This window comes from Schistocerca americana, chromosome 2 (genome assembly GCF_021461395.2).
Source record: "Schistocerca americana isolate TAMUIC-IGC-003095 chromosome 2, iqSchAmer2.1, whole genome shotgun sequence".
Classification (NCBI taxonomy): Eukaryota; Metazoa; Arthropoda; class Insecta; order Orthoptera; family Acrididae; genus Schistocerca; species Schistocerca americana.
This window is the reverse complement of record NC_060120.1, coordinates 230,866,341-230,880,571: the sequence shown is the minus strand read 5'-3', so window position 1 is coordinate 230,880,571 and position 14,231 is coordinate 230,866,341. Positions and strand designations below refer to the sequence as shown.

Sequence of the window (14,231 nt, the reverse complement as noted above, 5' to 3'; positions counted from 1 at the left end):
GAGGCGGACCAGTTCCATGGCCTCCACGCTCTCCTGACCTCAACCCTCTTGACTTTTATTTATGCGGGCATTTGAAAGCTCTTGTCTACACAACCCCGGTACCAAAAGTAGAGACTCTTCGTGCTCGTATTGTGGACGGCTGTGATAAAATACGCCATTCTCCAGGGCTACATCAGCGCATCAGGGATTGCATCCGACGGAGGGTGGATGCATGTATCCTCGCTAACGGAGGACATTTTGAACATTTCCTGTAACAAAGTGTTTGAAGTCACGCTGGTACGTTCTGTTGCTGTGTGTTTCCATTCCATGATTAATGTGATTTGAAAAGAAGTAATAAAATGAGCTCTAACATGGAAAGTAAGCGATTCCGGACACATGTCCACGTAACATATTTTCTTTCTTTGTGTGTGAAGAATGTTTCCTGAAAGTTTGGCCGTACCTTTTTGTAACACCCTGTATATTACAATTTAATAAATATATTTATTCTACACCATGAATTATTAGATCTCCACTACATTCTTTTTACTTAACGTTAAAAATAGTGACTAAACAGAACATAAGTTACATTAGATTTAATAATTTACTCGGTACCGTACATTTGTTATGTCTTATGCCTTTGATCATAAAGTATATATCATCGGCCAGAGTAAACATATTAATGAGTGACATAGGATCTAACGGAGGTGTAAATGCTTGTTGTAGGTAGTTGTACATCAATTACATAATGGTACATAACACGCACAGGACATGTCACTGAACATTTTTGATGATTACGTTAGGAATTTAACTTTTGAACGTGGTGAAGTGATTACACAAATTAGCAATAGTACCTACAAAACGAACATACGTCTTCTCAGACACAGAAAAAATGCACGCCGGTATGCCGTCACATTTCTGACGGCAAAAATACCACAACGTATGTTCGAAGACATTGCCATTTGCCGGCCGGAGTGACCTAGCGGTTCTGGGCGCTACAGTCGAGAGCCGCGCGACCGCTACGGTGGCAGGTTCGAATCCTGCCTCGGGTATGGATGTGTGTGATGTCCTTAGGTTAGTTAGGTTTAAGTAGTTCTAAGTTCTAGGGGACTGATGACCTCAGAAATTAAGTCCCATAGTGCTCAGAGCCATTTGAACATTGCCATTTAATTGGCTACACTACTGCGCACGCTCGACTCACTGTTGTCAGTGTTTGTGGTGTTACTGCATCAACATCTACGTCTACATCTACATCTATATGATTACTCTACAATTCACACTTAAGTGCTTGGCAGAGGGTTCATCGAACCACGATCATACTATCTCTCTACCATTCCACTCCCGAACAGCGCGCGGGAAAAACGAACACCTAAACCTTTCTGTTCGAGCTCTGATTTCTCTTATTTTATTTTGATGATCATTCCTACCTATGTAGGTTGGGCTCAACAAAATATTTTCGCATTCGGAAGAGAAAGTTGGTAACTGAAATTTCGTAAATTGATCTCGCCGCGACGAAAAACGTCTTTGCTTTAATGACTTCCATCCCAACTCGTGTATCATATCTGCTACACTCTCTCCCCTATTACGTGATAATACAAAACGAACTGCCCTTTTTGCACCCTTTCGATGTCCTCCGTCAATCCCACCTGCACATGCAGCAATAATACGGGCTTTCATGTTGGTCTATTGTCGTCTGAAACTTTTGATACGCCACATTTTTCACGCGTCCCCTCTGAAAAAAAAACGTCCATGGGTATGAGATCCGGCGACCGCACTTGGAAGCATCTGAACAGGACTTCCCCGTCCTATCCATCCATTTAGAAACTGTTGATTTAGTACACTGACCGGTACTGTTCCGTAGTGTGTTATTACTTTCGACCCGTGAAGATTTCATAGCTGAAATACGCCGAGAAAGCCTGCAATCGCATATAACACACCTCTACGGGGAGGATATACAGCGCAGCTACAAGACGACGCCACTCGGCTGATAACCCGTGAACATTTCACAGCTGAAATACGCCGAGAAAGCCTGTAGTCGCACGTAAGTTTGTTGTAAAAATAATATTTGCTTACGTTTTAGAATGTCTCATAGTACTTCTGCCGCGTGGGATTAGCCGAGCGGTCTAAGGCGCTGCAGTCATGGACTGTGCGGCTGGTCCCGGCGGAGGTTCGAGTCCTCCCTCGGGCATGGATGTGTGTGTTTGTCCGTAGGATAATTTAGGTTAAGTAGTGTGTAAGCTTAGGGACTGATGACCCTAGCAGTTAAGTCCCATAAGACTTCACACACATTTGAACAATTTTTTGTCTCATAGTATTTACTTTCACGAGCTCCTGCCTTACGTTCATACCTGCGAAATTTGTTTTTGGATATCTGTTGTTGTCCCAGAGATATCTGCACTGAAATGTCTAAATGGGCCAGTGAGTTTTTTATATTCCATATTGTGGGAGACAGAGAACAGAACTCCCAATTCATCCAGTATATCGATATCTATTTGATTTTTTCAACATGAAAAAAATAATTCCACATTTACTACACCAATGTAACTTTTTATGCCGAAAATGGACATGTCTCGAAGAGATGAACTCTTTGACACTTCATTTACATAGTTAGCAGCAGCTGTTAGTGAAATATTTCAATTATTTCTCATACCTCTAACCAAATTTTTCTTAATTATACTGATTACTTTCAAGCAATTAGGTTTTTCGTTTTTTATTGCAAAACTACACATCACGCTAGTGAACCCGGTAACCCTATTTTTCCACTTCCTACTTTCCTTTTGATTATGAATATTCGGACAATACTTTTTCCCTGATATCACCAATTCTTTATCTTAATTACCCTGACTAGTTTCAAGCAATGGAAGCCCTCTTTGCCAAGAAAACTAGACCTCACGCTGGTAATTTTATACCGCATTTTTCCATTTCTGACTTCGTCTGGCTATGAAAGTGCGCACAAAAATCTATTGTGTAATTTCTAGGGATTCTCGTTTCCGCCCCCACTCGACCGTGCGACCCAAGATGGGACTCTCTTATTGAAGATAGCCGAGTGTGGTCGTTTTCAGACGACGGCGAGAAGAGCCCTGTCAAAGAGTCGCGCCGCACAGTTGGCAGCGGCAGATGCGGACAGACACGCGATCGGCGTGGCGGTGCGTGGCGGCGGCGGCGGCGGCGGCGTGTAATTTGGTCGACACATGGGAGCGCAGGGTGGCGGGCTGTGCCGTGCCGTGCGCAGTGTCCCTAATGCGTCGCCCGCCTTTTTGTCTCTGGCGGCCGGACATCTGTTGCTGCTGGCCGCCTGCCGACACCCTGTCACTCGAGAACCTCTTTACTCCGACACGAAACAATGCTCCGAAATGCAAGAGCAAATAGGTCGACTACATACACTAATAAACAAATAAAGAAGAGTACGGTGTAACTAGGGTTGCGCTCTATCAAAACTACAGTTTACTAGTCTTAGTACACTTCATAAATGACGAAGTAAATGGCAGTATTATCGGTAATATTGATAGCACTGGTAGGGATAGAAACATAAATGAATGTGTAAGAGAGAAACTGGAAGCTGACAAATTCACCTTGTTCTTCTTTTCTGTTCGTTTGGCACAGGTTAGAACCATACATCATTCAGTGTTAGTTCAAAAAAAGAAATGGTTCAAATGGCTCTGAGCACTATGGGACTTAAATTCTGAGGGCATCAGTCCCCTAGAACTTAGAACTACTCAAACCTAACTAACCTAAGGACATCACACACATCCATGCCCGAGGCAGGATTCGAACCTGCGACCGTAGCGGTCTCGCGGTTCCAGACTGTAGCACCTAGAATCGCTCGGCCACTTCGGCCGCGGGAGTTAGTTCGTTGTGTTCTTTATATACTTAGAGAATATAAACTGCATTTCATTTGTAACAAAAATTAGTTGGCCGTATAACGCCTTTGCTTTTATGTAACCAAAGGAAGTTCTTTCGTTGCAAGTATAGTTTACATGCACACACACACACATATATATATATATATATATATATATATATATATATATATATATATATATATATATGTGTGTGTGTGTGTGTGTGTGTGTGTGTGTGTGTGTGTGTGTGTGTGCATGTAAACTGTACTTGCAACGAAAGCACCTGCATTGGTTACATAAAAGCGAAGGAGTTACACGGTCAACTAATTTTTGTTAGAAATGAAATGCAGTTTATATTCTCCAAGTACATAAAGAACACAACGAATTAACACTGAATGATGTTTGGTTCTAACCTGTGCAAAACAAACAGAAAAAAAGAACAGTGTAAATTTGTCAGCTTCCAGTTTCTCTCTTACACATTCATGTATGTTTCTTTCCCTACCACTGCTTTCAATATTTCCGATAGTGCTGCCATTTACTTCATCATTTACTACTAAACTGTAGCTTTGATAGAGCGCAAACCTAGTTAAACCGTAATCTTCTTTCCTTGTTTATCAGTTTATTTAGTCGACCTATTTGCTCTTGCATTTCGGAGCATTGTTTCGTGTCTGAGTAAAGTGGTCCTCCAGTGACTGGGGGTCGGCAGGCCGCCAGCAGGTGCTGGTATTCAATGTGGTGTATACCACCCTTAGCCTTCACGACAGCTTCCACTCTCGCAGGCATATGTTCATTCAGGTGCTGGATGGTTTCTTGGGGAATGCCAGCCCATTCTTCACGGAGTGCTGCACTGAGGAGAAAGTATCGATGTCGGTCGGTGAGGCCTGGCACGAAGTCGGCGTTCCAGAACGTCCCAAAGGTGTTCTATAGGATTCAGATGACGACTCTGTGCAGGCCAGTCCATTACAGGGATGTTATTGTCGTGCAACCACACTGCCACAGGCCGAGCATTATGAACAGGTTCTCGATCGTGTCGAAAGATGCAGTCGCCATCCCCGGATTGTTCTTCAACAGCGGAAAGCAAGAAGGTGCTTAAAAAGAACAATGTAGGCCTGAGTTGTGATAAAGAATGTCGTATGACGACGGCCTCCCGTCGGGTAGACCGTTTGCCTGGTGGAAGTCTTTGGACTTGTCGCTACTTCGGCGACTTGCACGTCGATGGGGATGAAATGATGAGGAGCAGGACAACACAACACCCAGTCCCTGAGCGAAGAAAATTTCTTACCCAGCCGGGAATCGAACCCGCGCCCTTAGGATTGACATTCTGTCGCGCTGACCACTCTGCTACCGGGGGCGGACTGTGCCGTGATAGTGCCACGCTAAACAACAAGGGGTGCAAGTCCCCTCCACGGAGAAAACAACCACACCGTAACACCACCGCCACCGAATTTTACTGTTGGCACTACATACGCTGGCAGATGACGTTCACCGGGCATTCGCCATACCCACACCCTGTCATCGAACCGCCACATCGCGTACCGTGATTCGTCACTCCACACAACGTTTTCCCACTCTTCAATCGTACAATGTTTACGCTCCTTATACCAAGCGAGGCATTTACCGGCGTGATGTGAGGCTTATGAGCAGCCTCTCGACCATGAAATCCAAGTTTTCTGAACTCACGCATAACTGCCATAGTACCTGCAGTGGATCCTGATGCAGTACGGAATTCCTGTGTGATGGTCTGGGTAGATGTCTGCCTACTACACATTACGACTCTCATGAACTGTCGGCGGTCTGTAAACTAAGTTCACATGCATAAACATTATACACACACACACACACACACACACACACATAAAGTTATTTCCTACTCTACAGAACTTTCTTGTCATGATCAAATCCAAGAGTTTCCTTTTATTGTTAATGACTGTGGAATTTGTTTATGAATAACAGAAATATTGTTTTATCTACGTTCGACGAAGTAATGAAGCATTGTTGGCTATGTCTTTCTTTTGCGTTTTTTCATTTTATCTTTCTGTTGGGGAAATTATGTTTCCTAGCGTTATACGCTAAACCTGTACTGTTTACTTTTCTGTTACTACAACACCCATCTGTATCGCATCACACATCAATAACTTTCAAATAAAACGTTAATTAAACACTGACATTTTCAGTTTCGCTGTAAATACTGACCAAAGCTACTAGGAAAACTACCACAGCCCACGCTTGATTATGATAGTCTACATTAGCCTACAGTTGCTTTACAACTCTACGTTTAACTGTCCATCCATGTCTTGGCTACCACACATTGTAAAAGTATTTATGGTAATACTAAGAAGCGATATGATAAACACTGTAGGCAAAATGAAACCGGCCCGATCGAGTCACTCGACCAGTGTTCTCTGGTGTTCAATCTCTTTTAGGATAGTTGTAGTTTTTACTCGTTACAGAGCGCCATTTTGTCACAAAGCATTGCGTTGTAGACTTTGCTGAATGTTTCGCCAAAACACTTCTAGTCATTAAACTCTTGAACAAACAGTTCCATGCACGTCTTCCATGAATTGTGTTTCGCTAACACTCGACACCAAAAACGTGCTGTTTTATCGTGAGCACCGTTTTGTGTTGCACTGCACTGGTCACTAAACGCCTCTGCTCGTCTCAGAACATCAACGACGCAGCGAAGGATTATGCGCGAGATACGCATCCACAAAAAGTGACATCAACTGACTGGTGCACCTAAATCAAAGATCCCAGCATTTTCTGTGGTGGGGAGTTCTCCTTTTCACTAACGTTCACTAACAAGAGTCAGTTACGCGTCAGACTAACAAATATTTTCCGAGTCAGTTTTATTATGACCCTCTCGTAGGACTGTCACGTAAAATCAGGGAAGGACTGAATTTTTTGGAAGAATTCTGGGAAAGTTCAGTGCATCTGTAAAGGAAATCGTAATCAAGATACTTATGCGACCAATTCCAGAGTAGGGTAAGTGAGAATAAGCTCCGAGTGGGTAAAACCCGAACCAGGCTTCCGAATAGACTGTCTTCGATTCAGGAGTTGACCACAAGGTGGCAGGTTCATCTTATTGTAACTTATTGTTCCATGAAAGTTCGTCCTAGCAGATCGCTCCAGAGGTGAGAAAATGATGTAACTCTGTTTTTTGCTGCTTACTTGTAACTTTCCCGATATTTTACTTGAACACTGACATTTTACTCGTGCATAAGTTCGTAGCGTTTTCGTTTTGCAAGTTGCTATTCCGACTGCTATGGGTTTATTTATCGGTTGTCATTTCTTATTTGTATTTCACTGTTGCTACTTCAGTTTGCATATTGTCAGTTTGTTATTTGGAGATTGTGAGTGGAGCTGTGGACGTTAGAAAATGGAGGGTAAAGTGAGAAATTTGAACGTTTCCGACACATTCTCCTGTCTGAGTTCAGTAGAGAGGTGACAGCAGCCACAAACATTTGCGCAGTGAATGGGGGCAAGCAGGACAATAAAAGGCTTCCTTGTTGTAAGGAGAATACTTTCGACATTAGTGACTCTCCACCTGCAGGAAAACCTTCGGAGTTTGACGAAGATCGGTTAAATGCATTAATCCACAACGATCAGTGTACTCGAGAACTGGTAAATGTGACGAACTGTGATCATTCGACCATAGAGCGACATTTACATGCAATAGGGAAGGTTCAAAAATTGGGAGTATGCTCTCAAAAATATCAAAAACCAACAGGTGGCCATGTATCTCTGCTTCCTCGTCTTCAATTGGCTCATGAATAACACCGACTCTTCCTAGCATGCATCGTTACTGGTGACAGTACGTTGTCTTTGTGCTAACATAAGAAAAAGAAAGGAATGGTTTAGCCCGAACAAAGCAGCAGCTCCCCGTACAAAAACCTGTGTACATCCACAAAAGATAATAAGATTCAGGAAGCGTTACTGTGTTTGATGTCCTGCCTCACGGTACAACCATCAACTCTATATTGTGCAACCCTCAGAAAATTAAAGGAACAACCTCTGCGTATTCGTCGCCACAAAAATGGAAACGGACTTCTCCTTTTCCATGACTATACAAGGCCTCAAGCAGGTCTGCGCACCAGGGAGAAGCTCAGAGAATTTATTTGAGTGTTCTTCCTCACCCACACTACAGACTAGATCTCGCACATTTCAACTTCCATCTGTCTGGCCCAACAAAACTTGAAGTATGCGGGAACCAGTACATGAACGTTGTGGTAGTTATTGATGCACCGAGGCATTGGCTCCGACGTCGACCAATAAAGTGGTACCATGCAGGCATATTGGGTCTTCCAGGAAAGTGTTGTAAGGCCGACGCGTGGTGTTTTGTAGTTAAAAGACCGTGAAATAATATTGTGTGTTGGAATCCTGAATAAAACAAACTTGCTTTCAGAAAAAAATGTGTTGCTTTACTTATTGATACCCCCTCGAATATGCAGGGTGGCCCAAAAGTTACAAGACTGTTGGTTAAAAGGAAACAAAAGTAAAAGTACTACGGTACAGTCGGAAGTTTTAACCCACTGAGTTGTTATTACAAAATCGCGACACCTCGCCAAGTTGGCATGCAATTCAATGACAAACGAAACAGACACAATAATCAAACTATTGAAGTATTGAAAACGTGATCTGTGATACCTGTCTACAGCTGTAGTTTTCCGAATTGTCACGATGTTAACGAAACAAGAAAGGATTTTCGCGTTAAAAACATTTTATGAATGTAGTGCTACTGCGGTTGTTAATCAATGGGGAAGACACTTTAGGTCAAAACCACAAACAGTGTACGACATACGAGATAGATCTGAAGAACGTGGATTTCCTACGGATGCACCAACGTCTGGCCGCCCAACGACAGTCACCGCTGAGGAAAATGAATTGCAGATATGTTTAGCTGTGACCCAAAGTCTGCGAAAATCAGCCGGACGATTAGCAACTGAGCTGGATTTATCACGAACCACAGTGCAAAGAATGATGCACAAACAGAAGTTTAAACTTTACATTCTACTTTTACGACATGGGTTACTTGAAGCTGGTCCATATCGACGTCTTCAGTTTTGTGAACTGGTGCTTGACCAACTGAAACGTGATCCTATTCTAATCAATAAAATTGTATGGCCTGACGACGAGCCGAGATTTAAGCCGACAAGTTAACAGACGTAGCTGGATTGGTATACTGACAATCAAAATCTTTTGTCAGGACCACCACTAAATCAACCTAGTGTGAGTCTTTGTGAGGCAATATCATCATTTGGGGTACATGGACCAAATTTATTTGAAGAAGCAGTGACAAGAGACTGTTAGAACATGCAAGTTTTGTTTGAAAGTGTTGTTTGTACATAAATTCAACCTTTTATTTAAATCAGTTTCCAGAGTCCAGTAACTTCTGCGCCACCCTGTACATTTATACTACAGTTCTTAAAATACTTCATGCTGAAATCAACGGCAGTTGCTAACCACACAGTCGCAATTATCTTGCGAACCGCTCGTTTGCGGACTCAAATTTTCTAGAACGTTCCGCTTCTTTTATCAAATACTGTCACCCATGTCAGTTTTTGCTATTAATTTTGACGCGTCCTGCACAGATAAGTAGCCCAGGGATTGTGTCAGATATGTACAGAGTAGTTCACTGATCGTGACCGGGCCAAATATCTCACGAAATAAGCACCAAACGCAACTTGTCTAGCTTGAAGGGGGAAACCAGATGGCGCTATGGTTGGCTCGCTAGATAGCGCTGGCATAGGTCAAACGGATATCAAATGCGTTTTTTACATAGGAAACCCCCTTTTTTTTTTACATATTCGTGTAGTACTTAAAGAAATATGAATGTTTTAGTTGGACCACTTTCTTCGCTTTGTGATAGATGGCGCTGTAACAGTCACAAACATATGGCTCACAATTTTAGACGAACAGATGGTAACAGGTAGGTTTTTTTAAATTAAAATACAGAACGTAGGTACATTTGAAGATTTTATTTCGGTTGTTCGAATGTGATACATGTACGTTTGTGAGCTTATCATTTCTGAGAACGCATGCTGTAACAGCGTGATTACCTATAAATACCACATTAATGCAATAAGTGCTCAAAATGATGTCCGCCAACCTCAATGCATTTGGCAATACGTGTAACGACATTCCTCTCAACAGCGAATAGTTCGCCTTCCGTAATGTTCGCACATGCATTGACAATGCCCTGACGCATGTTGTCAGGCGTTGTCGGTGCATCACGGTAGCAAATATCCTTCAACTTTTCACACAGAAAGAAATCCGGGGACGTCAGATCCGGTGAACGTGCGGGTCATGGTATGGTGCTTCGATGACCAATCCACCTGTCATGAAATATGCTATTCAATACAGCTTCAACCGCATGCGAGCTATGTGCCGGACATCCATCATGTTGGAAGTACATCGCCATTCTGTCATGCAGTGAAACATCTTGTAGTAACATCGTTAGAACATTACGTAGGAAATTAGCATACATTGCACCATTTAGATTGCCATCGATAAAATGGAGGCCAATTATCCTTCCTCCCATAATGCCGCACCATACATTAACCCGCCAAGGTCGCTGATGTTCCACCTGTTTGAGCCATCGTGGATTTCCCGTTGCCCAATAGCGCATATTGTGCCGGTTTACGTTATCGCTGTTGGTGAATGACGCTTCGTCGCTAAATAGAACGCGTGCAAAAAATTTGTCATCGTCCCGTAATTTTTGTGCCCAGTGGCATAACTGTACACGACGTTCAAAGTCGTCGTCATGCAATTCGTGGTGCATAGAAATATGGTACGGGTGCAATCGATGTTGATGTAGCATTCTCGTCATCGACGTTTTTGAGATTCACGATCCTCGCGCAGTTTGTCTGCTACTGATGTGCGGATTAGCCGCGACAGCAGCTAAAACACCTACTTGGGCATCATCATTTGTTGCAGGTCCTGGTTGACCTTTCACATGTGGCTGAACACTTCCTGTTTCCTTAAATAAGGTAACTATCCGGCGAACGGTCCGGACAATTGGATGATGTCGTCCAGGATAGCGAGCAGCATACATAGCACACGCCCGTTGGGATTTTGATCACAATAGCCATACATCAACACGATATCGACCTTTTCCGCAATTGGTAAACGGTCCATTTTAACACGGGTAATGTATCACGAAACAAATACCGTCCGCACTGGCGGAACGTTACGTGATACCACGTACTTATACGTTTGCGACTATTACAGCGCCATCTATTACAAAGCGAAAAAAGTGATCTAGCTAAAATATTCATATTTCTTTACGTACTACACGAATATGTAATAAAAAATGGGATTTCCTATTTAAAAAAACGCAGTTGATATCCGTTTGACCTATGGCAGCGCCATCTAACGGGACAACCATAGCGCCATCTGGTTTCCCCCTTCAAGCTAGACGAGTTTCGTTCTTGGTAGTTTTTTCGTTTGATGCTTATTTCGTGAGGCCTTTGGCCCGGTCACAATCAATGGACCACCCTGTATAAGCAGACGAGGAGGAATCTTTTAATATCTTTGCTCCTCTCTCGACGTGCTACGCTTTCGAGAAATAGCACACGATCTTACGCCCGGTGGTTCTGCCAACCAAGGCCGGAAGTCACGTGTAAATAAGAAACACACTGGACAGATTCTGCAAAAAGATGTAATGATCTTGTGGGAATGTGATTCTTTTGTAGCACTGTACGACAGGCTATCTAATAATGGGCAGCTATAGTGACCAGTAGAACACCTATCCTTGGGTCTCAGTTTTTTTCTCAGTTCAATGAAGCGAGACATTAAGACACGTTCTAAAGCTAATAAGTGGCCAGATTCTGCAGCTGCCGGGAGAAGATGACCGCGGTGACGTATCCCTGGGAGAGGCTACGTGAGCCGGGCGAGGCGTCGAACAAAAACCGCGGTAGTGCCCGCTCGATTAATGGAACTTCATTGCCGCCTGCGCGCCTAATGCCCGCGCCTCCTGCAAGAAGCTGCGCTATGGGAGGAAGCCGGCTCATAATGTCGCCCCACTGTCCAGGGCAGCAGATGTGACAGGCTCAGCTGCCGGCGCACCGATACTTGGTGAAGAATACGCTGAGGTGTAAGAGAATCATCAAGACGAGGCAACGTGCAAAGGAGTGGCATACTGAATTACTGAGGAATGATGAAGTGTGACTGAAGTTGTCTAGAGCCGTCGTAATGTGGACTCACCCACATATGATGAATGGTAGGAGCACGTAATGCTCGCATGAATGTTGTCGAAAATCTCGGCTTATCCATCTCTATTAAATAGGAAGGGAGGACCTCAGCCGATAGGAATATTACGTTTTTCAACACTACGACGGTGACGAAGTCAATCGTCGAAAACGGTTGCCAATAAATTAATGATGGTAATGTTGAAAACTATAATAGTCGAATGGTTAGAATGGCTCTGAGCACTATGGGACTTAACTTCTGAGGTCATCAGTCTCCTAGAACTTAGAACTACTTAAGCCTAACCAACCTAAGGACATCACACACATCCATGCCCGAGGCAGGATTCGAACCTGCGACCGTAGCGGCCGAGCGGTTCCAGACTGTAGAGCCTAGAACCGCTCGGCCAACCGGGCCGGCTATAATAGTCGAAAATGATCGTTTTGGTGATCCTGGTCTTATGGTGTGCGCAGCCGTAACGTTGCATGGGCGTACTGACCATCACCACCGGTCGAATTTATTGAGACAGAGTGCTGCTCCCCAACGTGCGTCTTTTCAAGTGTGCGTTCGGCCCTGACTTCATTTTTATGAGTGACAATGCGCGACCACATCGAACGTCGCAAGGGGAGACGCTCTTGGAATGAATTTTTGGCGAAGGGACTAGCCTGCCCACTCCTTCACGTCGGTCCCATCGAGGAAGTGTTGGATACTTTGGAGAGACGTATTGCAGCACGTCCACATCCACCAGCGACCACCCAGCAGTTGTCAACCACGCTGGTGGAGCAAGAATTTCATACCAACCTTGTAACTAGGACGGAAGCAAGTTGCAGGTCGTCTGTTGCCTTCCGTGATGATCACACACGCTATTAAGAGCTTTTTCAGTATCCAGGAGTCCATTACGGATCGCGGTCACTTGAGTGTAAGTATTTCTTTTGAATAAAAGTGTTACTTCTGTTCTTCTAATTGCGCAATTCCTTCAGTTACCACCTGAACTATTCCATACCTGCCCTTTTGTGTATGGTCCAAGGTTCAGCGACCTATGTTACTTGGCAGTCACATATCATTCAAAAGTTACTTTCGTAATAAGTTTTACACACCACCGTATATGCGTTGCAGAAGAGTTACGCAACGAACCCGGTAGAGGAGCCATTCCTTACAGTTAAATGAGGTTAGGTTTGATGATAAATTAACTAACCAGCATCAACTTAAATTGACGTCCATTTGCTTTTCATTCAATGTCCTCTGCTTCCACAGAGATGAGGTTGCATCTCTTCGTCAGCTGTTGTTATTAAAGGCACAAAGGAGTCAAAGACGTTAGCTGCCAGTGGGAATTGATTTATATCGATGGGGAAGGTTGAAAATTTATACCAGACTGGGATTCGAACCCTGGTTTCCGGCTTACTTGACAGATGGACTGACCACTGTGCCGTCTGGACACAGTAGTGGGCACAACCGCACAGACTCCCCTAGCATGCCTCGCCAGACCCAAATCTCAACTTATACCACACTACCACACACTACTGATGCCGTGCCCCTACTCCTTAGCCTCATTACTCGTGGCATCTTGCTGATTCTTGTAAGAGTATGAGTTTTGTCTATATCTGCACTAAAGAAATAGCTGGCCGTCATAAAAAAAATGGTTCAAATGGCTCTGAGCACTATGGGACTTAACATCTATGGTCATCAGTCCCCTAGAACTTAGAACTACTTAAACCTAATTAACCTAAGGACATCACACAACACCCAGTCATCACGAGGCAGAGCAAATCCCTGACCCCGCCGGGAATCGAACCCGGGAACCCGGGAGCGGGAAGCAACGCTACCGCACGACCACGAGCTGAGGACATGGTCATCATCGCCATCGCCTTAATTACACTCCTGGAAATTGAAATAAGAACACCGTGAATTCATTGTCCCAGGAAGGGGAAACTTTATTGACACATTCCTGGGGTCAGATACATCACATGATCACACTGACAGAACCACAGGCACATAGATACAGGCAACAGAGCATGCACAATGTCGGCACTAGTACAGTGTATATCCACCTTTCGCAGCAATGCAGGCTGCTATTCTCCCATGGAGACGATCGTAGAGATGCTGGATGTAGTCCTGTGGAACGGCTTGCCATGCCATTTCCACCTGGCGCCTCAGTTGGACCAGCGTTCGTGCTGGACGTGCAGACCGCGTGAGACGACGCTTCATCCAGTCCCAAACATGCTCAATGGG

The 14,231-nt window shown here is 44.1% G+C and overlaps 1 protein-coding gene across 1 annotated transcript in view; it reads right to left on the bottom strand.

The window, feature by feature from the left end:
• Nucleotides 1-14,231, bottom strand: part of LOC124593913 (homeobox protein BarH-like 2) — a gene marked incomplete at its 3' end in the record, with an annotated part of 72,483 nt that overhangs the window by 19,204 nt on the left and 39,048 nt on the right. Inside the window, exon 3 of the mRNA XM_047132263.1 lies at nucleotides 3,079-3,322. Coding sequence (XP_046988219.1) covers nucleotides 3,079-3,322 — 244 coding nt within the window. The remainder of the gene's footprint in view (nucleotides 1-3,078; nucleotides 3,323-14,231) is intronic.